Raw genomic sequence first — 25,205 nt, forward strand, 5'->3', positions numbered from 1 at the left:
TGCTAATGCTCCTGAAAACCAAATAACAACAACACTCATGGAAAGCTTCTATATAAACTGGAACAAGTTACTGATAAGATCTAATGCTAGGTCACAGGCTGGCTAAAAGAGAGAAGACAGAGTATTTTCCTATAAGGAATATTGGATTTTGCCGTGATGCCCATCATTACAACAAATGACATGATGCAGAATAATAATAAATAAATAAATAAATTTTCTGTTTATACTCCGGGATGACGAAACGGTCAGAGGAGTTCACAAGATAGACAGAATATAAGAAACAACACCATATTCAGCAGTAACGGGCTTGAACCCTGGTCACTCAAGGCACGTGTACTTATGCACCCGTGCGCCATGGAAGATGGGGTTGTTGGAACTATGCTCTGGAGATAAAACATGGGTTTCACCACTTCATGCCTTCAATTAGCAAAGTGGTGGTATCAAAACCTTAACTGAAGTCTAGATGTATAATGTAAAAATTTTTTACCAACATCTAACAGTTTAATGACTTCATCATGGTAATTTACAAGATTAGCCAGGCATGATCTCCAATTTATAAAGCCATGCTGGGATCTATTTAAGTTACCATTCTCGTCAAGATATAGCCCTGAATGGTATCCTCAACCATAGATTCTATGACTTTTTACTACTACAAAAGTCACATTCACTAGCATATAGTTACCCACTTCTTTATAGCACTACATCTGTGGATTAGGAAGTTATTAGTGCTTTCCAGTTCAAGAGAAGTGCTATTAAGCATCATTGGATTAATTCCAGAAACTAATAACACTGTCATTAACATTTCCAATGATTAGATACACTCACATGTAGCCTTTTTAATTATAACTGAATACATACTGTCCTCCCTTGGAGCTTTGCATTCCTTTAACCACAGTAGGCTAAAGCAAACACTTAGCATTAGTTGAGGCATATGATGCAAGAAAGCAAGCTTATCCGGTCATTCCAAATGTTTGTCTAGTTCAGCCTTATCAACTTCCACAACAACAGATGGAAGTCTGTTACAGCAATCAACTACTCGCTGGCTAAAGGCAAACTTCCGCACGTCTATTCTACAACTGTCTTTCCTCAATTTGAATCTATTCTCCCTCAGGCTCTCTCTGAGCAAGTGGAGGTATGCCGTCAGCATTGAGCCTTCTCAAACCACATTCAAGGACTTATACACCTTGATCAGATTGCCTTGCAGGTACCTAGTCTCCAGATGCTGCAACTTGCAGAACTTAAGCCTTTCTTCATAAGTGCACCCTTTTGTTCCTCTCACCAATCTTGTTGCCCTTCTTTGTACTCGTTCTAGCAACTCTACATCCTTCTTAGAATGAGTTCTCCAGACCTGTATTCAGTACTCAAGGTGTGGCCTGATCATTGCCTTATACAAAGGGATAATCACCTCCTTGTCTCTGCTAGCAAAATTCCTATATATCATTGACAAAACTCCATTACCTGCTCTGGCAGCCCGTCTGCACTGTTCAGAGAACTTCATATCTGACTGCACAATTACCCCCAGGTCTTTTTCATTCTCCACCTCCCTGGGTGTAGTATCACACAGATGGCACGTTTCTCTTGGTTTACTGCTACCTATATGGAGTACTTTGCAATTTGTCAATGTTAAACTTTAGTTGCCACTTCCCAGCCCATCTGCCTAACTTTTCTAGATCCTGTTGCAGTAGCATACTGTCTTTACTGTCATTAACAACCCTGCCAACCTTTGTGTCATCTACAAACTTGGACATTAAGCCTGATATACTTTGATCAATATCACTGATAAATACACAAAACAACAATGGGCCAGCACCGAACCCTGGGGTACTCCGCTAATAACATTAGTTCATGTAGAGTAGTGTCCATTTATTACCACTCTCCCATTCCCCACTCAACCATCCCTTTATCCACTGCAGTAACTTGCCCTCAATGCCATACCACCCCAATTTGTACAGCAGTCTTCCATTTTGGCCGCACCTTGTGTACTGTATACAGGTCTGCAGGCCTCATTTCAAGAAGGATGTAGAGCTGCTGGAACTAGTACAGAGAAGGGCAACAAGATTAGTGAATGGAACAAAGGGTTGCTCTTACAAAGAAAGGCTTAAGTTTTGCAAATTACAGAGTCTGGAGACTAGGCACCCACGAGGTGATCTGATAGATAAGGCCCTAATTGGTTTAGCATGCTCAATGCCGATAGGATTCCACCTCTTGCTCAGAATAATCACCTGAGAGAGCATAAATTCAAATTGAGGAAAGACAGATGTAGGATAGATGTGCGGAAATTTGCCTTTAGCCAGCGGGTAGTTGGTTGGTGGAACACTTCCATCACTTGTTGTTGAGGTTGATAGCCTAAACAAATTTAAGGCTCAGCTGGACAGGTATTTTGAACGAATGGAGGGGTGAAATGGGAGTGGTGTTTTTTTTTTTTTTTGGCTGATGCTGCATAAGCTTGCTTTCTTGCATCATATGCCTCTGCTAATACTAATGCTAATGTGCAACAGTATCAAAAACTTTCCTGAAATCCAAGTATTTGATATCAAAGTTATTTTTTGCATCCAGTTCCTTTGTGATCACATTGTAGTATTCCATCAAATTGGTCAGACAAGGCTTCCCCTTAACAAACCATGCTGTGTCTGAACTATTACTGCTGTCTTGTCTTGGTGATCCGGTATCACCTCTTTAACTGTGACTCCATTATTTTCCCCAGAACAGAAGTTAAACTAACAGATCTATAATTATTTGTGTGACCCTTTGAACTCCCTTTGTGAATTGGGGATACATTTACACATCTCCAATCCATGGGGACCTTCCCTCACTCTAAGGATGCTCTCATAATTATGCCTAAGGGTTTGCTTACTTCCCTTGCTGCCTCCTTCATTATAACTGGATAGATTCCATCTGCCCCAGGTGCTTTTTTTTTTATGTTTAATTTCAACAATTTTCCCTCCACTTTGCTCTCAGTTATTAAAAAATCAATTAGTTCTCTGTTAGAGTTTGATAAATGTCTGGCATTCTCCTCCTTGAATAACTCCTCGTGTGAATGTAGATGCAAAATACTCATTCGGTTTATCAGCTGCTTGAGCAAGCAGGATTATCAATAGTCGAACCATCTATGTTAAGTGGACCAATCTGATTCATTCCCTTCCTTCTAAAGTTTACATAAGTAAAGAACTCTTTGCTGTTTTTCTTTGTGTCCTTTGCAAAGATTTCTTGTAATCTACCCTTGCCTGCCTAACCACCTTTGTGACTTCATTACAGAATAGCTTATATCTGCCATAGTCTTCTGTGTCGCCTGATAATTTATATGTATCCCATGCATTTTTCTTCTCTGCCACAAGCCTCATTAATTCATCCGACATCCATTTAGGGCTGAACCTTGAATAGTATTTCTTAGTTGGTATGAAAAGCCTAGTAGCCTCCAAGGTTAAGTCCCCCGAAGGCTTCTCATTTAGAATTCACCGTTGGTAACATCATCAGTTGATCCCACTGTATAGAATTTAAAATTGTCTGAAACCACTGTAGTCACCTTTACGAAAACAAAAACCCTTCCCTTTACCCTTGATGGTAGTTACATCTTTAAGTAAATCCCACATCAGTACACTGGGATCACTGTCACCTAGTGGTTCCTTTATCTGCAAATTCTTAATGCATGAATAATGTAAGCAGAAGCAAAATTGTTTCTTGTGCTACTACTATTATGTTGTTGAGACGTACCTGATCAACTCCTCTAAGAAGAACTGTCCATCTCTGTTTTTGGCTCTAGATGTTAGTATTCTCTGTTCTCACCTGCCTCACCTCGGCATTAATTTTGTTATGTATTCTCTTATAATGCTCATACAAATTGGAATCACATGATTGTCAGCAACTGTCCCAAGTTTATGCTTAATGTTTAATTAAACTGTTAACCTCACCTGTCATCCATTTTGGTATATTCTGCAACCATCTGTTTTCCATTTAAATCTGTGTCCGAGAAAGAGTAATTATGCATCAACATTTAGTTTACTTAATGCTTTTAGAGCCTTGAACATTTCAGTTAGGCTACCATGCAGATACCGGGCAGTGTTAGGTGGGTTGAAAAACTGCTAGTTTAGGGGAGATACACAGTGTAAGAATGCAAGAAATAGTTTTCCCTCTGTAAGCAGAGGCAAAATTGTTTCTTGTGCTACTACTATTAGGACATGCAGCAGCGTGGAAGACAAGGTGTGTGCTAGGGATCTTCATGAGTCATTCATATAAATGGGGTGTGTAATGATTAATAAGAGGAAAAACTAGCTCACATATACTTGAAATACACCAGTGGTAGGAATATAGTAAATAAATTTGATGAAATTGAAGTACTAGTTGTCATCAAATATGTGGACATTGCAGGGATATTGGAAACTTGGTGCCACTCAGACATCTAAGATGTGGAATTTGAATACAATGAATATGTTAGTATTAGTAGTGGCAAATGATGCAAGAAAGCAAGCTTACAGAGTATCAGTAAAAAAAAAAATTACCCACACCTCACCCATCCATCCCCTCCAAGAATTTGTCTAGTTTTTCCATGAATTTATTCAAACTACCCACTTCCTTAACAAAAGATGAAAGTTTGTTCCAGCGATCAACCACCTATTGGCTGAAGGCAAACTTCTGTATGTATAGCTTGCAACCATACTTCTTCAGTTTCAGTTTATGCCCCCTCATGTGTGTAATCTAAGCAAGAGCAAGAATGCCACCAACATTGAGCTTACTCAATCAAGATAAGGCCTTAAACATCTCAATCATATCTCCTTGTAGGTGCCTAGTCTCCCAATGCTGCTATCTGCAGACTGAAGCCTTTCTTGGTTAGAGCACCCATTTGTTCCCTTCAGCAATCTTATTGCATTTCTCTGCATGCATTCCAGAAGGTGTTGATCCTTCCTAGAATGAGGCCTCCAGACCTGTATCGGCATCTCTGTAGCCAGGTGGGCAGGAGCAGCAGTGCATAGCACACGCTTCTTGATTAGACCGGGGTTCAAGCCCGTGACCACCAAATACAGAGGATGCAGAAAAGTCAGGGAATGACCACCGCATATCCCCGGAGCAATATGGCCTTAGTTGCTAATGCTCCTAAAAACCAAATAACAACAGACCTGTATGAAGTACTCAAGTTGTAGACTAACTATGGCCTTGTACAAAGGGATAATCACCTCCTTATCTCTGCTAGTAAAGTTCTCGTGTATCATTGACAATACCCCATGAGCTTACCTTGCAGCCTGTCTGCATTGCTTCTAGAGCTTCTTATTTGACTGCACAGTTATCCCCAGGTCTCTTTCATTTTCCACTGTTCTGGGTACCATGCTCTGTGTAGCAGAAAATGAAACAGAATTTGAACAGTGTTCTAAGAGATACTTGAACAGTATTTCTTAACTTGTATGTAAACCCTAGTAGCTTTTATAATAGTCTGTATGTTATTTTGAATTACTGCTATTCGTTGCATTTTCAAAGTTGAACTTCAACTACTATTTCTAAGATTATCAGCCTAATTTTTATAGATCTTGCTACAGTAGCTTACCTTGATTACTGTCATTGACCACACTTCCAACCTTTGTAACATCTGCAGACTTAGACATTAATCTTGCTATATCCTCATCAATGTCATTAATAAATATAGAAAATGACAATGGGCCTAACACTGAACCCTGGTGGACTCCACTAATACCATTAGTCCATGAAGAGCAGTGCCCATTGATAACCACTGTCTTCTCCCTTTCAACCATCCCTTTATCCATAGCAGTAACTTGCATCTTAATGCCACGTTGTTTCAATTTGTGCAGCATTTTATGTGCAGTAGTGTCAAAGCCTTCCCGAAATCCAAGTATATAATATAAAAATTATTTTTTGCATCCAGTTCCTTTTTTTATTCCATCATTGTATCAAGTCAGATTGGATAGACCAGCTCTCTCCTTAACATATTCATGCTGTCTGCATGGATAGATGACTGCAGTATAATTGCATTCCTGTGTAGGTGGTCCAGCATTACTTCTTTAACCATGACTGTATTCTGTTCCCTGGAACAGAAATTAAACTAACAGGTCTGTAATTGCTCATGTTACCTTTTGATTCCTCTTTGTGAATTGTGGATACATTCACACATCTCCAGTCCACAGGGATCTCCCCTGAATACAAAGGTGCTCAGAAATTATGGCTAAGTGTTTGCTAACCTCCTTTACTGCCGCTCTTACAAATAATAGAATAGATCCCATCCACCCCAGACACCTTTTTTATTTTGATTTTACAATTTCTCTTCCACTTTCTTCTCAGATATCACAAAATCATTTAGCTTACTGTTAGATCTTGATAAACTTTGGCATCCTCTTCCCTAAGGAATTCATCATGTGTGAATATAGATGCAAAATATCTATTCAGTTTGTCAGCAACCTTACCAGGATCATCAACCTTTAAACTATCAACAACAAGTTGACCAATGTTATGCAACTCCTCCTTTCTACTGTTAATATAAGTAAAGAAGTCATTGCAGGTTATCTTAGCCAGAGACATGTCGTAATCTGTTTTAGCATGCTTAACTTCCTTTTAAAATTGATTACAGACTAGTTCATATCTACGATAAGCTTCTGTATCACCTGACAATTTATATGCATGCCATGCATTTTCGTTCTCTGCCACAAGTCTCATCAGCTCAACTGACATCCATTTTGTTATAAGCCTTGAACTTTATTTTTTAGGATGTATGAAAAGCTCACTAGCTTCTATGATTATTTCCCTGAGTGCTTCCCATTTAGAATTTACTGTTTGTAACATTATTAGTTAGTCTTACTGCATAGAATTTAAAAACTGCCTGAGACCATTGTAATCACCCTTACAAAAGCAAAGGCTTTACTCTTGAGAGTAGTTATGTTTTTAAGTAAATTCTACATCAGTACACTGTGATCAGTGCCACCTGGTGGGTCTTTTACCTGCAGGTTCTTAATGCATGAAGAATCATTGCTGTAACCAGATCAAGAGTACTGCTTCCTTTTGTTGCCTCTCTAACATGCTGTAGAAAACTTTCATCTAGTAAATCCACAAAAGTCTTGCTAATGTTTAAATGATCAACCCACAAATTTGAGTCGACATCTGGAAAGTTAAAATCGCCCATTATAAGACATTCTGATTTACTGCCCCACTCTATTTCTCTGTATAGTTATTTTGGTATACTCATCACAGTCATTAGGCATATAGCACACTCCTATTCTCATTTTTGTTTTCCCATTGCTTATGTCCTACTAAATTGACTGTACATTGTACTGTCCATTGGCCACTCATATCGACTGTATACACTGCTTCAGATTTAATATGCTTCTTAGCTAAGAATGTAATCCCCCCCCTCCACCTGTCCTGTCTGTCCTGCCTGTATACATTGTACTCCCCCATATAGTTGACTTGGTGCATTATAGCCTTAGACGTTAATGCACCATAAAATCCTAAAACAACCAACCAACTTCCCATATTAAAATTCAGCATCACTTAAGTCCGAGTGATCCCATGTCTCCAATATCCCCACAATGTCTGTTATGCTTAGCTAAGAGTATAACCCCCCCTTCTTGTCATGGCTGTCCTTCCTATATACATTGTACTCCCCATATTCAAATTCAGCATTGCTTATGTCTGAGCAACCCCATGTCTGCAATATCCCCACAATGTCTGCATCCGATGACTTAATCGGTACTTCAAATTCATCAAATTTGTTTACAGTGCTCCTAGCATTAGTATACATGTCTGTTCTTACTCTCAGTTACCCTAATACAGCCCATGTTTTAACTTATTCCATGATGACCCAACAGCAGGGTTGAAATTCCCAGCAACTTGTTTTCCAGGCTGCTGCATGTTCCAATAGAAGCAGTGCAAGAATCACTTTCTCCTCTGCCCGCAGCTCTAGTTAATGCATTATCTGTGTATCCCCCCCCCCCCCAAAGCTAGCAGTTTTCTAACCTGCCTATTACTGCTGTAATGGCATCAGCAAATATTCTGGCAACCTTTCTATTTAAGTGTATCCCACCTCTCTAAAAACTCTCCTGTTAATAAGCACAGACTATGCTGAGAAAAATTCTCCCCTATGAGCTTCGCACATTCTCTCCGGGGCATAATTGATTGAAAAGGCTCTCGGCATGTACTCCCTCCTATCGTATCTGAGGAGAATTTGCAGACATCATTGTGTACATATTATGTACAAAATGGACAGACAGGGGAAGGGAAACATTGTGCTCTTAGTTAAAAACTACAATAAAATCTGTCATTTACTTCAACAGTACTACTGTTGAAGTAAATGACATGGGCTGCCAGTGTATTATTGAAGTAAATGACATGGACTGCCAGTGTATTATTGAAGTAAATGACATGGGCTGCCAGTGTATTATTGAGTCAGTTTGGTGTGATATAAGCACTGGGAAAACGAAGGAATATGTTTAGACCAAATGACTAGGATGGGTATAAGAAACAACTATATAGCTAAATAGAATGTGCCACTTAATCAGAATATCTTATAATCAGGATTTTAATTTTCCAGATATTGACTGGAACTTGTGGTTTTGGTAGCTAACATTAATCTAATAAATCCAGAAAAGTTTGGCTATCGTGTAGCAAAACCTTTCTGGATTTATTAACTGACTGTTTTCTACACCAGCATGTTAAAGAGGTAAGAAGAGAGTAGTACTGTTGATGTGATTATCAGCAGTGATTCTTCATGCATTAAGAATCTTCAGATAAAGGAACCACTAGGTGGCAGTGATCATAATCAATTAATGTGAGATTTTTTTTTTAAAGGTATAATTAGTGTCAACGGTAAAGGGAAAAGAATTTTGCTTCTTTTTTTTTAAGGGTGACAGTGGTCTTAGGCAGGTTTTAAATTCTTTTCAGTAGATCCAACTGCAAATTCTAAAGGGGAAGCATTTGGGGAAATAATCATAGGTGTTATTAAGCTAAAATTTTATATACAACAAAGAGGTATTCAAGATTTAGACCTAAATGGATGTCTAATGAACAGTGAGACTAGTGGTAGAGAAAATAAATGTATGAGATGATTATAAATTATCAGAGGGCACCAATGCCTATAGTAAGTACAAGCTAATCTGCAGTAAATTCACACAAAACAGATAAACCATGATCCTTGTAGCTGAAACTCTGCTCTCTACAGCGGTGGCAAAAACGAGAGAATTGAGGGTGTCCCACATTAAGATATTTGCCCCTTAAGATAGGTCAAATTTGACTTCAAATTTTGAGTCAATCTTCGAAGGAAAATATCTCAGCCAGAAAACAATTGTAAGAGCTGATATTTAGTTAGGCTGAATTCATGCAGTTGATAAGTGGAATTTACAAAGAAGAAGGTACCAAAGGTTTTTATTTCAAAGTTATGACTTTCAAAAGTCTTCCTTAAATTTGTCGCAACAAATTTTTAGACAGTTTTAGGCCGCATTGTAAAAAATGTGAAGGTTTTTGAGCCTGGACACCAAAAGTTTTGCATTCTCTGCCAAAAGTTACTAGGTATAACAAGCTTCAGAGCACTACCTCTCACCGTTGTGCAACAGTAACACTTAAAACTTTGAAAATTTTTTGAGATTTATTCCACATAACACAAGTGATCTCCACAAAAAAGGTGCTGGTGCTTCAAGCTTACTATATTTTGATCTGAAATTTTGCACAGCTTCATTTGAAACCTGTTTAAACATTCACACAAGTTTCAACAAAATTGAAGATGGTCAAGCAGGGACCCCTAGGCCACTTGACATGGAATGACCCTCATGAGTGAATAGTTGTTTATAAGAACAATAACACTGAGAGAAAAAAAGTGAAAACTCAGTTTTTTTAGATGTGGAAAAAGCAATATTTGTAATGTGCTTTTTCCAAGAGAGAGAGTAGAAGTCAGTGTAATCCCAAATAGAGATATGTAACCTTGTCTAGAAATCGTTGAAGATAAGCATAAGAGCAGAAGAATCCTTTTTGTGAGATGTAAGACAGGACTGAGTTTTAAAAGGATTGAAATTAACTAAGTTATCTTTGTCCCACTGAGAATTTCATGGATATCGCCATTTAAAGAATTGGGTGGTGTATATTTGAGAAGCTGACTCTCTTTGTGCAGCAAGTTTCTCAAACTGGAAAGTGGAATGCAATGTGCTATCTTCAGCAAAAACCTGGATAGGATTTTCAATCAGTGGAAGAAGGTCATTAATATACAAGAGGAAAACAGTCGAATTAAGAACTGAACTGTGGGAACACTAGCATTAGTGGAGAGGTCAGAAGACAGAGAGCTGTCTACCATCACTCACAGTGAGTGATCAGGGAGAAAACTGGATACCCAATTATAAAAAACAGTTGGAAAATCATAAGATGTTTGGAATAAAGGTCTTATTTAGAAGACCTTTATTCCAAACATGAACAAAAGCCATTGAAATGTCAAGAGCAGCTACTTGAGTTTCATGAAACTTTTCAATGAATTTGTTCATAGATGGGTAACATAAGCCAGTATATCACCAGTGGATTGACACTGATGGAATCCATTCTGTTAATCATTGATCTACTGGAAGGTTTCTAGATAGTTTAGGAGTTGGCAGTTAATGGATTTCTCCATTACTTTAGAAAGAGTAGAAGTAAGTGCAATGGAACAATTATTAGATAGGAGGGATTTGTCACCCTTTTTAGGAACTGGCTGGATATGAGGAAATTTCCAAGCAGAAGGAAAAACACCACTGGAATAGAAAGTGTAAAAATGGCAACAAGAGCAGGAGTAAGTCAGGAGCACAGGGTTTGAAAACAAGTAGAGAAATACTATTGGGACCTGGTGGTTTCTTTGCCTCAAACTTTTCAAAATTCTTCTGATATCCTTTTGACGGAAGACTGCAGGAGACATATAATGGAATGTACTGTGAAGTACATTATATTATAAGATGGTTATCAAGATCATTAATATAGAGTTAGAAGAAAAGTAGGATGGAATCAGGCCGGCTTTCTTCTTAGCTGATATGGCAGTAGAACCATCATTTTTTAAGAGATGTGGGAGTAAAGAAGGGCAAATACTGCAGCCAGTACCTTTGGCAAAAGCCAGAATGCTTGATTCCTATATGGACATTAAGTAAATTTTCTACTCTTAGCCTGTTCCAAATCTAGAGTGGACTGATTAATAATTGGTTTAAAACTGTTGTGAGCTTTGGTGTAGGCAGAAAATGAACTTGGTGATTTGGATGCAAGCCAGTTGCATTATACAACATTCTTATATTGAACAGCTTTAGCACATTTATTGGAAAACCAAGGTTTAGATAAAGGAGTAGATTTTAAGGTGCAGTGTGGAATAAAGGATTTCATCCCTATAAAAATAATTTCACTGACATGATCTGAGCAAACATTGACATCAGAATATTAAAAACAGCAATAGTGCAATAACTAACAGAAATTTCTGGAATTTCTTTAGTGGAAAAATCAAAGAAAACACTTTTGTTGCAAGGTATTAGGGGTTTTCGTTGTGTGGAACAAAGAGCATGAAATTGCTGAAATTTTGAAGCCCCTTCCATGACCAGCTGTGGTATAACCTGAAATCAGTGGCATCGGTATTTTTTGAGATCACATGCACACTTGGGAAAAAGTAATCCCATGTATAAGCGTAAAAATGAATTTAATGCTACCTTTGTTTTCAATCTATTAGGAACACAACTCTGAAAAATGCATATTTTTATGTTAAAACATATTTTAAATTTTTTAAAATAAATTTCTCTGCAGCTCTTTAGATATATATATATATTTTTTATCATCTCCCTTATTTGAGAGTTTCAAGTGTTATCTCCCTTATCTTAACTTATGGTGAGCAAAATACCAATTGAAAATCCTGCATGCATCAAAATTTGGATGCCAGGCTTTTCCACGACACAAAGCCATGAAGTGTAACAATTGGATGTACTGCCATAAAACATAGTCTTCAATAATTGTACACAAAAGATGCTACTAATTTTAAATTCTTGTTTTTCAGAATGTATATACATAATAATTATTAAGAATAAGCGTAATTTTATCCTGCATATAGTGGAGAAATCAAAGAAAACACTTTTGTTGAAAGGTATTGTGAATTTCAGTTATGTTGACCAAGTATACAAGGAGCACAACATTGTTAAAAACATGTGGGTCTTGAAGACCTAGTTTGCCTTACTCTGAGGTAAGCATTGTTTTACAATTGAGAAAGTATAGGAACTTTTATTAAAAAAAAATATAAATAATCAAATAGCATGTACTGTACTATACTTGTAATATGTTTTTGACATATATACAGGGTGTCTCAAAAATACATGGCATAACTTCAGGAATGAGTTCCTCACATGTAGACAATAAAAATATTTTATATCAACATAGTTCCAGAAATGCTTGGTTTCTGAGTTAGTTTTGAAGGTCTGTAAATGACACTTAACTGTTCACATCACCTTATAGTAATTGTTCAAAATGTCCACCTTCTGCCTGAATACCACTGGCATAACATTACTCGCACAGGGTAATCTGCTGGTGACAAGGCCTGTACTCATTGTAGATGGTAAGGATACAGTTGGTGTTCTCGCAACACTCTCCAGATCCAAATAGTTGAACGTTGAACAGCCAGTTGCATTGCTATTCTGTGCGCGCTGATTCCGGGAGTGGCATGCACAACATCCAAAATCTCCTCTTCTACTTCAGGAGTCGTAGATCTTGGTCATCCTCTGTCGGCAGCATGAGGTGTAAGGGTCCCATGTTCACAAAGGTGGCAATGGATACATTCAAACGTTTTCCTGTCTGGACATCTTTGTTCTGGGAACTTTTCATGGTACAAATGACGAGCCTCCAGAGCATTGCTGTCCGCCAAAACCGTACATAAAGTGCATACCCGATTGCTCCCGATTTGAGTACATGGTCGGAATGGAAAACCACCAGATTCTGTCAGTACCTTGTGATGAAGGAAATCACCTGCGGGAGATAAGACATTTCGGTTAATAACTCGGGAACCAAGCATTTCCGGAACTATGTTGATATAAAATATTTTTATTGTCTACATATGAGGAACTCATTCCTGAAATTATACCGTGTATTTTTGAAACACCCTGTGTATATATATATATATATATATATATATATATCAATGTGTAATATGTTTACAAGATAAGCATTTTCTTTACCTTAGTGAATATGATATGCTTTATAAATGGAAGGGAAGAGAAGGAAGACACATACAAGATTTGGTCAATTCATGGGCCAAATGTTGGTTCATTTTTGTTCCTGACCCATAACAAATAGGAATAGAAAACATGAAGTTGTAAATGCTTTCGCCCTGTGATCTTAAAGTCTCACCTAAAATTTGTATTTTGTGTCCCTTTTACTAACCGATCCCTTTTTAAAAGAATATAATTGGCTGTTTAGTAACCTTCAGAACTCTTATCTTGAAAACAGACTATAATAGCTTAACTAAAATTATTTTCAATCATTAAAATATTTTATATATATTAAGGTCTTAAACTTTTTAAATTATTCTTAGATTTCTCTGTGCATACAGAAAGGCATGAGCTAATACCTGTTGCAGTAAAGGTAAATTCAGCTTATATTTTTAAATCTCGTATCCCGATTTTTTTTTCTCTCTAATGTTTTTAGATATTTCATTATTTTATTACAAATTTAAAATTTTTATGAATTATTATAATTTTTAGTAAATACAAATACAGTCAAAGCTCTGTATAATGACCCTCCAGGGGAATGAGAAAAATGGTTGTTATATCGGAAGGACATTATATTGGTCATTCATAAAATCCCCAACAAAACAAGTAAAGGTTTGAATATTCAATGTAATTCTATTAATACAATGTAATATAATCTTATTTATAATATGTACTACAGTGTTAAATTAAGAGGAAGAGGCATGCAAAACTTCACACATAGCATCATTCAAGGCAGTAAATCCTGCATATGTGAAGCATTAGCATTAGTAGAGGCATATGATGCAAGAAAGCAAGCTTATTCAGCATCAGCCAAAAAAAAAAAAAAAAACAACCACTACTCCCATTTCACCCCTCAATTCGTTCGAAATACCTGTCCAGCTGAGCCTTAAATTTGTTTAGGCTATCAACTTCAACAACAAGCGATGGAAGTCTATTCCACAAACCAACTGCCCGCTGGCTAAAGGCGAATTTCCGCACATCTATCCGACATCCGTCCTTCCTCAATTTGAATTTATGCCCTCTCAGGTGATTATTCTGAGCAAGAGGAAGAATCCCATCGGCATTGAGCATGCTCAAGCCATTCAAAGCCTTGTACACCTCTATCAGATCACCTCGGCGATGCCTAGTCTCCAGGCTCTGTAATTTGCAAAACTTAAGCCTTTCTTCGTAAGAGCAACCCTTTGTTCCATTCACTAATCTTGTTGCCCTTCTCTGTACTCGTTCCAGCAGCTCTACATCCTTCTTGAAATGAGGCCTCCAGACCTGTATACAGTACTCAAGGTGTGGCCTGACCAATGCCTTATACAAGGGAATAATCACATCCCTGTCCCTGCTAGAAAAATTCCTGTATATCATTGACAAGACACCATGAGCTACTCTTGCAGCTTGTCTGCACTGCTCAGAGAACTTCATATCTGCCTGCACAATTACCCCCAGGTCCTTTTCATTCTCTACCACTGTCAGCGTAGTACCACAGAGTTGATACGTTGATCTGGGGTTACTGTTTCCCATATGTAGTACTTTACATTTGTCAATGTTAAACTTCATTTGCCACCTCTCAGCCCATCTGCTCAACCTTTCCAGATCCTGTTGCAGCAGCATAGTATCAGTAGTGTCCTTAACAACCCTGCCAACCTTTGTATCGTCTGCAAACTTGGACATTAAGCCTGATACACCATCATCAATATCATTTATAAATATAGAAAACAACAATGGACCCAACACTGAACCCTGAGGAACTCCACTAATAACATTAGTCCACGTTGAGCAGTGTCCATTGATTACCACTCTCTGTCTTCTGCAGTTGATCAATTTTTCATCAGCTTCATTCCATGCTTAAACACATAAATACATTTCCTGCAGGATGTCAATTTTGCATTGAATTTTTATTTCAAGACACAGCAAAATTTTATTTAATAGCACTTGACAATGAAGAGTGCGGTTATCCACAAACAGCAAAATTTTTCTATTCTTTTCACTCATCCTGTGATTTAAGTCTCTGATTCATTCTTTGTAGATTGTGATGTCATCCATTCCTTTTGGTTTGCTCAATACATAGTCGGTAATGTCTTCAAACCTTTAAAGCATCGAGACGTCTGGGCTTTCCCAATGATTAAAGGAAGAAGCTTCTCTGTGCCAGTCATGTTAGTCACTAGGAGAACAGTAATCCGTTGTTTGGCCTTTTTCTCCACCACTACATTTTTTGCCTTTAAATTTAAGTGTTTTATCTGGTAGCAATTTAAAAAAGAATCCAGTTTCATCAGCATTGAAGATGTCATTGTGGTTGTATGTCAGCAAAACATTTTTTAAATGATTTTCTTTCCATTCCTTTGTAGCATCACTCTCCATGGCTGCAATTTCACCACACACTTTTTTGAAAGACAGGCCATGGCGAGTCTTAAATTTCTGGAACCATCCATCTGAACTTTCAAATTCTTCACTATTCATTCGATGCGGAAATGATTTTAAAAGCCTTAGCTTTTAAAAGGTTAACATCTACTGGAACTTTTTTGCATACATCATCATTAGCTATTCCAAGATTACCTTTTCAAGATCTGTATACTTTGCCTTTTGTGCTCAAATTCTACTTGGTGCAACAGCAGATTTCTTTAAACTTTTAGTCCTTTTCCGATCTTTTGGAATAGTGAACAGGGTACTCTTAGGAATGTGGAACTGTTTGGCAATGTCAGTCTTAGAATGCACACCATTATCTACAGCTTGCCAAATCCTAATTTTCTGCGATTGGCAAAGCTGTCTGCTTTCTTGGAGCCATACCAATAAACATACACTGTAACTGACTTCTAGCCAATGTTTATTTGATTACCACACTGCAGAAAAGATTGTGGGAAATCTTAAAAAAATTATTTCTCACGGTCAGGCTGCAATTACTCAATATATTTGAAGTGTTCTGTCAGTTTTAAAAAATGAGTCATTCAGTGGGAAAAAAAAAAGTTAGTGATACTGTAGAATGAAAGAATTGTCATCTTTTAAGGACACAAGAGGGGTGATATTGCATATCTTGGTACTAATTCTCAACACAACCTCATTCTCACATAGGCTTATTCTGAATATAACCTAACATCTATTAAATCTGAAATTTAATAGATGTGAGGTTATGTTGAGAATAAGCTGAAATTTAGGGTTGAATTTGAAAGTATTTTAAATTTTGCCAAGGCATGGTAGCATGGAAATTCATGATGAGAGCTTTGTTAATTGGGTTGGTCCTGGAGATTGTGCAAGGCTCATGGAGTGGAATTTTTCTGAGCATGGCCCTTGACTTGTTAACAAAATGAGCTGTTTTTATAGAGATGGGGAGATACTTGAATAGAAGGAATGCAAGAATGTTTGCCGACACTATCAAGGCAGGTGGATCAGAAAACTGCTAGTTTGGGGACATTAGAATATCTGATAGGAAGATTCAAAATTTGACAGTATGAAGGACTAATATGATGGAGGATAGTAAGGCTTTTGTTTCAGAAGTTTGTAGATGCTAAAGTAGTACAAAGATTACCTACTATAATATTGAATCTGTCTGATGTGACATAAGTATTAGGAAAATAAAAATGAGGGTAGGAGTATGTTTTAAGCCATATTGGTGTGATGTGTATAATGGGGTTATTTTAACTTTGCAAATATTGATTGAAACTTTTGGGTTTGGCACATCGCATAGTATCAGAACATTTTTAAATTTGCTGGATGACTGTTTTCTGTACCAGCAAGTTAAGCAACAAGAGAAAGCATTATTCTTGGTCTGATTGTCTACAGTTGTTCATCATGTATTAAGAATTTAAGTAAAAAGAATTGCTAGGTGGCAGTGATTATAGTGTATTGAGGTGGGAGTTATTCAAAGAAATATCTAATGTCAAGGGTAAACAGAAGTAATGTTTTAACAAAGATGATTACAGTGGTTTTAGACTATTTTAAGTTCTTTCTGTCATAATTACTCATGCTGTTTGCAAATACAAAAATGGTAAATCTGTAGGAGGTAATTATAAAAGCTGCTACTTTTTATACCAACTGAGTAATATTTTTCAAAATGGATGTCAGATGCACTGAATTTAGTGACAGAGATAGGAATATCAGAAGTTTATCTAATACTGACTGAGAGTTATATGATTTTGAGATAGCTGAAAGGAATCTGGTAAAAAATTGTTTCAGCTAAAAGTAAACATGACACTTAGTGATGATAGAATATACATGTTACATTACAAAAAGCAGAAAAGGAGGACATCATTAGCCATAATAATGAGAGCATTTTTGGATTCAGAGGAGGTTCCTACAGATTGGAAATGTGAAAATGTCTCTCATCTCCTTTTCACAAGGGTGTTTCAGAGAGAAAGGTTTTCAATTGCTGACTTGTAAGTTTGCCCATTGTTCTAAAGAAAATAAGAGTTTATCAAAGAAGTTATGCAAAATCATTTGAATAGTACTGGAGCTATAAGGCAGTGTCAGCATTCATTTGTTAAATGGATATCATGCCTGACCAGTCTGATTAGCTTCGTGGACTAATGCTATGAGTGGGATACTGCAGGGCTTATTGCTGTATCCATTCCTGTTTTTAAAATTTATCAAAGATATTTATGTGGGAATTTCAGCTTTGATATCCAAATTTGAATTTAGATGATGATAATAAGGTGTAATGGTAGTTAATGACATTTATCACATATGGTACATAAAGAAGATTGAGATAAATTTGGCAGATGGACTTAAAAGTAGCAATTGAGGTTTAACATTGAAAAATGCAAGATGCTGTATTTTGGCAGCAGTAATCCCAGAATAACATACTATTTGACCAATAATATAATGTAAAAGATTAAAGGTTATTAGTGACTTGCTTTCTGAGAGTGCAAACAGGCTGCTGGAACAGATTATGTGGTTCTGTCAATGGTATACAGATACTTTGCTGGCAGTGGAAAAACATGATTATCCTTTTGTATAAAGTAACGATTGGATCACACCTGGAATACTTATGCAAGTTTGTAAACAGTTTAGAAAACATGCAGATCTCTTGGAAAGAGTGCAGAGAAGAGGGTATTAGTAGGTAAGGGGTTTTAAAAGGATATACTTATCAAGAATAACAAGGTTTCTTTAAATTGCTGAGTCTGGAAATTAGGCATCTGTATAGTGATCTAAGTGGTGTTTATGACTTTATAGGGATAGGTGAACTATGGACTAATAGCATTTTACTCTTTCTTGGATGAAAAATGAAATGTAATTTAACTTGAAAAAGGATGGTAGCAGAATAAATGTGTGAAAAATTTTACTTGGGCTATGGTAATTGATTGTTAATCTGTATTTAGTATTAATAGCAGCAAAGGTTGGTCTTGGCGCATTATAGCCTTAGAAGCTAATGCGCCAATAAAATTCAATCAATCAAGCAGCAAAGGATGAAGAAAGCAAGCACTGTTGGGGGGGGGGGGACATTTCCCATTTCACCTGTTTGACTCTAATAATTTGTCTAGTTCCTCCTTAAATTGTAGAGTTTGAAGGACTGAAGCCTCTTTTTTTGTAAGAGCACCCTATACTTGTGCTCCTCACTGATCTTGTTGCCCTTCTCTGCACTTCTTCAAACAGATCCACATTTCCTAAATTGATGCTTTCAGACTTCTGTCCAGTACTCATGATGTACCCAAATCATTGCTTTATACAGTGGGATAATCATCACCTCCTTTTCTCTGCTGGAAAAATTCCTGTATGTCATTGACAAAACCCCCATGAGTTCTTGTAGTACGTCTGCACTACTCAGAGAATTTTGTATCTGACTGCACAATTAGCCCCAAGTCATTTTCATTGTCCACTACACTCAGTGTGATACAACAACACAGTTGGTATGTTATTCTGTAATTACCGCTACTCATATTCAGTATGTTGCATTTGTCAATGTTAAACTTCAGTTACTTAAAATTCATATATTCCTGATCTTGTGACCAGATTTGACATGTTTGTTTTCAGTAATGAGCATATGTGCACACACAGTGTGAATACATGTATTTTGTGATTAATTTTTTAATTTACTTTGAAAATTAAAAGAAATTCATCACCTGATCTGCCAATATACTTTTCAGATCTACTTAAGATTATTGTTAATAATATTTGTTTAACAGTGATTTTACATAATAAATATCAATAATATGCTAATAAAATTTTAGGTATTGCATCCTGGTATACAGAAAAAACTTCAAAAGGATCTTTCTGTGTTGAAGTTTATGGTTAATGTTATGGAAATGTTGTTTCCGTCTCTAAAGTGGATGAGCTTGACTGAGTGTGTTCAAGAATTCAACACTTTCATGCTTAGTCAGGTAAATAGATATTGTTATTTTGTTAAAATTTGATAAACCAGGTTTTTAAACTATTGTGTTTTGCCCACTATCTTGAGCACACGTACTATTTCAGGTTAATGAAACATAATAATGTCCTTTCAGGCCTTGCAGTGTCCATATTGTGCAACTTCTGTGAAGGAGTTTATGGTCCAATTTTTGTTGTGGGAAAACTCCCATCCCGCCATGTTTGCAATCAAGTGAGATATTTTATAATTTAAGTTATTTATTTATTGTTATTTGGTTTTTTTTAGGAGCATTAGCAACTAAAGCCATATTGCTCCGGGATATGCGGTGGTCATTCCCTGACCTTTCGCATCCTCCGTATTTGGTGGTGATGGGCTCGAACCCCGGTCTAATCAAGAAGCGTGTGCTACGCACTGCTGCTTCTTCCCACCTGGCTACGGAGGTGCCTAATTTAAGTTATGACTAAGGAGTTCACTATGTTGGAGAATTGGAAAGATGTATACAAGATAGGTGGAGAAAGCAAACATTGGCAATTAAGTAAGAGATTATGCTCACTTAGCTGCAGTGTAACAGATATAAGGAAAATAATACTGGTTAGCAACATGGAATTTTTTTTTTTTTTCCATCAAAGACAATCATGCTTTTCTAAACCAGTATTGCACACTGATCAAATACATTCTAGGTTTTTTTTCTAGCACGTAATTTTTATATGACTGCTGATAATACAGTAGTATTAGTAGTAGTAGTGGCATGTGATGCAAGAAAGCAAGTGTATGAGCTTATGCAGCATCAGCCACAAAAAAAAAAAATAATAAAAAAAAATCATACCATTCCCTCCAAATGCCTGTCCAGTTCCTCCTTAAATTTATTTAACTTATCAACTTCCACAACAACAGATGGATGTTTGTTCCAGGATTAACCATCCGCTAGCTAAAGGCAAATTTCCACACATCTATTCTACGTCTGTCTTTTCTTAATTTGAATTTATATCTCCTTAGGATCCCATCAGAATTCAGCATACTCAACCCATTCAAGGCGTTATACACCTGAATCAGATCACCACGCAGGTGCCTAGTCTCCAGCCACTGCAATTTTCAGAACTTAAGCCTCTCTTGGTAAGAGGATCCCTTCATTTCCCTTCACCAATCTTGTTGCCCTTCTCTGTACATGCTCAAGCAAATCTACATCCTTCCTAAAATGAGGCCTCCAGACCTGTACACAGTACTCAAGGCGTGACCTGACCATTGCCTTATACAGAGGGACAATCACCTCATTTTCCCTGCTAGCAAAATTCCTATATATCATTGACAAAACCCCATGACCTGCCCTGGCAGCCCGTCTGCATTGCTCAGAAAACTTCATATCTGACTGCACAATTACTCCCAGGTCTTTTTCATTTTCTACCACCTTAAGTGTAGTACCACACAGTTGGTATGTTTCTCTAGGGTTACTTCTACCCATATGGGCCGACCGGGCTAGCCGGGTGGGTAAAGTGCCTACCTAGCAACCCAAAGGTCGCGGGTTCGATTCCCGCCTCGGGCTTGGATCAAAGTACTGCAAAAACTTTGGGAGGTGCATTATGGCCAAAGAAGCCTATGCGCCAACAACTACCAAAAAAAAAAAAAAAACTACCCATATGCAGTACTTTGCATTTGTCAAGGTTAAACTTCAGTTGCCACTTCTTAGCCATTTTCTGCCCAAATTTTCTAGATCCTGTTGCAGTACCACACTGTTATTAACAACCATGCCAACCTTTGTATCATCTGCAAACTTTGACACTAAGCCTGATATACCTTCATCAATATCATTGATAAATATACAAAACAACAGTGGACCCAACATTGAACCCTGTCGGACTCCACTAATAACATTAGTCCACGAAGAGCAGCACCAATTGATTACCACCCTCTGTGTTCTCCCACTCAACCATCCTTTTATCCATTGTATCAACTTACACTTAATACCATTCTGTTCCAATTTGTATAATAGTCTTCCATTTGCAACAGTGTCAAAAGCTTTCCTGAAATCCAAATATATGATATCAAAATTATTTTTTGCATCCAGTTCCATTTTTAACCACATCATAATATCCTATCAAATTTGTCAGACAAGACTTTCCCTTAACAAACCCATGCTGTGTCTGAATTATTGCGGCAGTCTTGTCTAGATGATCCTGCAATGCATCTTTAACGAGTGACTCCATTATTTTACCCGGAACAGAAGTTAAACTAACGGTCTGTAATTACTCATGTCACCCTTCGATCCCCCTTTGTGAATTGGGGATACATTTGCACATCTCCAGTCCATGGGGACCTCACCTGAGTCCAAGGATGCTCTCATAATTATGGCTAAGGGTTTGCTTAGTTGCTTTGCTGCCTCCTTTAATATAACTGGATAGATCCCATCCACACCAGGTGCCTTTCTTATGTTTAATTTCAACAATTTCTCCTCCACTTTGCTCTCAGTTATTACAAAATAATTAAGCACCCTGCTTCAATTTGATAACATTCTGCCATTTTCAGACCTTAATAACTTCTCATGTGTGAATGTAGATGCAAAATACTCATTCAGTTTGTTTGCTATCTGAGCAGATCATCAAGAGTCGAACCATCGATATCAAGTGGACCAATCAGATTCATCCCCTTCCTTTTAGAGTTTATATAAGAAATCCTTGCTTTTTTTCTTAGATTACAAGAAATCTTTGGCAAAGATTTCTTGTAATCTGCCTTCGCCTGTCTAACCTCCTTTGTGACCTGATTAGCTTATATCTGACTAGCTTATATCTGCCATAAGCTTCTGAGTTGCTTGATAATTTATATGCATCCCATGCATTTTTCTTCTCTGTCACAAGTCTCATTAGTTCATTTGATAACCATTTAGGCCTAAACCTTGAACAATATTTCTTAATAGGTATGAAACTTTTAGTAGCTTCCATGAAGTTGATCCCATGAAGTTGATCCCACTGTACAGAATTTAAAAAACTGTCTGAGACTACTGTACTCACCTTTATCGAAGCAAAAACCCTTTCCTTTACCCCTGATGGTAATTTAAATATTTAAGTAAATCGCACATCAGTACACTGTGATCACTGCCACCTTGTGGTTCCTTTATCTGCAAATTCTTATTACACGAATGATCACTGCTGATCACCAGATCAAGCGTATTTACCCTCTCTGGTTGCCTCTTGAACATGCAGCTGCAGAAAACAATCATCCAATAAATCCACAAAAGTGTTACTAGTGTGAGAGTGCTAGTGTGAGAGTGATAAACCCACAAGTTCCAGTCAATATCTGGGAAGTTAAAATCCCCCATTATAAGACATTCTGATTTAGCATTAGCATTAGTAGAGGCATTTGATGCAAGAAAGCAAGCTTATGCAGCACCAGCCAAAAAAAAAAAAAAAAAAAAAACCACTTCCACTTCACCCCTCTGTTCATTCAAAATACCTGTCCAGCTGAGCCTTAAACTTATTTAGGCTATCAACTTCCACGACATGGGATGGAAGTCTGTTCCACCAACCAACCACCCGCTGGCTAAAGGCAAATTTCCGCACGTCTACCTGTTTCACGATGACTGCCATCAGTCCCTGAAACCTCCAGTACCCCTCGTTCCAGGTCACCTTATTCTAATAGAAGTTGTGCAGAAATCACCTTCACTTCTGCCTGCAATTACTTTTAACCTTTTATTCTGTGACTCCCCCCCCAAGCTAGCTGTTTTCCGACCCACCTAACTCTGACTCAATGGCATCAGCAAATATTCTTGCACCCTTTCTATTTAAGTGTATCCCTGTAGAAGCAGTCTCTCCTGTTAACAAGCACAGACTACGCTGAAAAAAAATTCTACCCCTTGAGCCTTGCACATTCCCTCCAGGGCCGAATTGATTGATAAGGCTCTCATCATGTACTCCCTCCTATCGTGTCTGGGCAGAATTGCAGACACTTTCAAATTTAACCTTTAAATATTAGTATACATTATTAAGATGAATTCATTGTAAAAAGACTGGTTACAATTACATTTTTATCATTTCACAGTTTTTACCCAGTACACTATTGTAAAAAAGATATATAATTTAAATTTAAAGACATTATGCAGATGATTTCCTTTGGTACACTTTGTCTGGAATGTCACAGTACAACACACAGCAGTAGTCTGCCAACAAACATTTGTTTTAGAAACCTTGTTAGCAATTTTCCATTGACTTAATAGCCTGATGGAATTAATTACTCTGCTCGTTGCTCACCATGCCAAGATTTTACATCAGCATTAGTAGCAGCAGATGATACAAGAAAGTAAGCATCAACCAGAAAAAAAAAAACTTTCCATTTCACCTATCTATTCCCTCCAATAGTTTGTCTAGTTTTCCTTGAATTTATTTAAGCTGTCAACTTCCACAACAACAGATGGAAGTTTCTTCCAGCAATCAACCACTTGCTGACTAAAGGTAAACTTCCGCATATTTGTTCTGCAACCGTCCCTCCTCAATTTGAATTTATGCCCCCCCCCACTTGTGTAGTCTGAGCAAGAGGAAGAATCTCATCAGCATTGAGCTTGCTCAATCCATTCAAAGACTTAAACACCTCAATCAGATTCACCTCATAGGTGCCTAGTCTCCAGATGTTGCAATTTGCAGAGCTGAAGCTCTTTTTGGGTAAGAGTTTCCCTTTGTTTCCCCTCACCAATCTTGTTGCCCTTTTCTGTACTCGTTCCAGCAGCTCTACCTCCTTCTTAAAATGAGGCCTCCAGACCTGTATGCAATGCCCAAGATGTGGCCTGCCCTTTGCCTTATACAATGGGATAATCACCTCCTTACCCCTGCTTAGCAAAATTCCTGTACATTTTTGACAAAACTCTATGAGCTGTCTTGGCAGCCTGTCTGCATTGCTCATATCTGGCTACACAATTATCTCCAGGTCTTTTTCATTTTCCACTACTCTGAGCGTAGTATCACACAGTTGGCATGTTACTTTGGGGTTATTGTTTCCCATATGCAGTACTTTGCATTTGTCAATGTTAAACTTCAGTTTCCATTTCTCAGCCCATATGCATAACTTTTCTAGATCCTGTTGCATTAGCAAGCTGTAAGGAAAGAAGTTGAAATGCAAATGCAAAAAATGAAGTTTCAGCAACATATCCCTTTTCTCTTTATGCATTAAGCAATTTCTGAACTCCATATTTGTATGCGGGAGACGTGGTTACCCAAAATGTTTCTGCAAAGCCATTTGAAATTATACCTTTATTTCTAATATATTTCAAAGCTTTCATCCTGCAGAAATTCTCCAATTTGAGGCCCCACAAAGATTTCCCTCTTTGCATTAGCATTAGTATAGGCATATGATGCAAGAAAGCAAGCTTATGCAGCATCAGCCAAAAAAAAACAATCCCATTTCACCCCTCCGTTTGTTCGAAATACCTGTCCAGCTGAGCCTTAAATTTATTTAGGCTATCAACTTCCACCAACCAACTACCCACTGGCAAATTTCCATACATCTATCCTACATCTGTCTTTCCCCAATTTGAATTTATGCCCTCTCAGGTGATTATTCTGAGCAAGAGGAAGAATCTCATCAGCATTGAGCATGCTCAAACCATTCAAGGCTTTATACACCTCTATCAGATCACCTCACTTCACCTCACCAGTGCCTAGTCTCCAGACACTGTAATTTGCAAAACTTAAGCCTTTCTTCAGTAAGAGCACCCCTTTGTTTCATTCACTAATCTTGTTGCCTTTCTCTGTACTCATTCCAGCAGC

General features: G+C 37.5%; 1 protein-coding gene across 1 annotated transcript in view; it reads left to right on the forward strand.

Moving 5' to 3' along the window:
* The window catches only part of LOC150088067 (putative aarF domain-containing protein kinase 2), a 105,686-nt gene that overhangs the window by 3,193 nt on the left and 77,288 nt on the right, over window positions 1-25,205 (forward strand). The window contains exons 3-4 of the mRNA XM_090369320.1: window positions 13,496-13,545; window positions 19,322-19,471. Of these exons, the coding sequence (XP_090225446.1) occupies window positions 13,496-13,545; window positions 19,322-19,471 (200 nt within the window). The remainder of the gene's footprint in view (window positions 1-13,495; window positions 13,546-19,321; window positions 19,472-25,205) is intronic.

Source organism: Mastigoproctus giganteus, chromosome 3 (assembly GCF_048544385.1).
Source record: "Mastigoproctus giganteus isolate SK-2022 chromosome 3, ASM4854438v1, whole genome shotgun sequence".
Taxonomy (NCBI): domain Eukaryota; kingdom Metazoa; phylum Arthropoda; class Arachnida; order Uropygi; family Thelyphonidae; genus Mastigoproctus; species Mastigoproctus giganteus.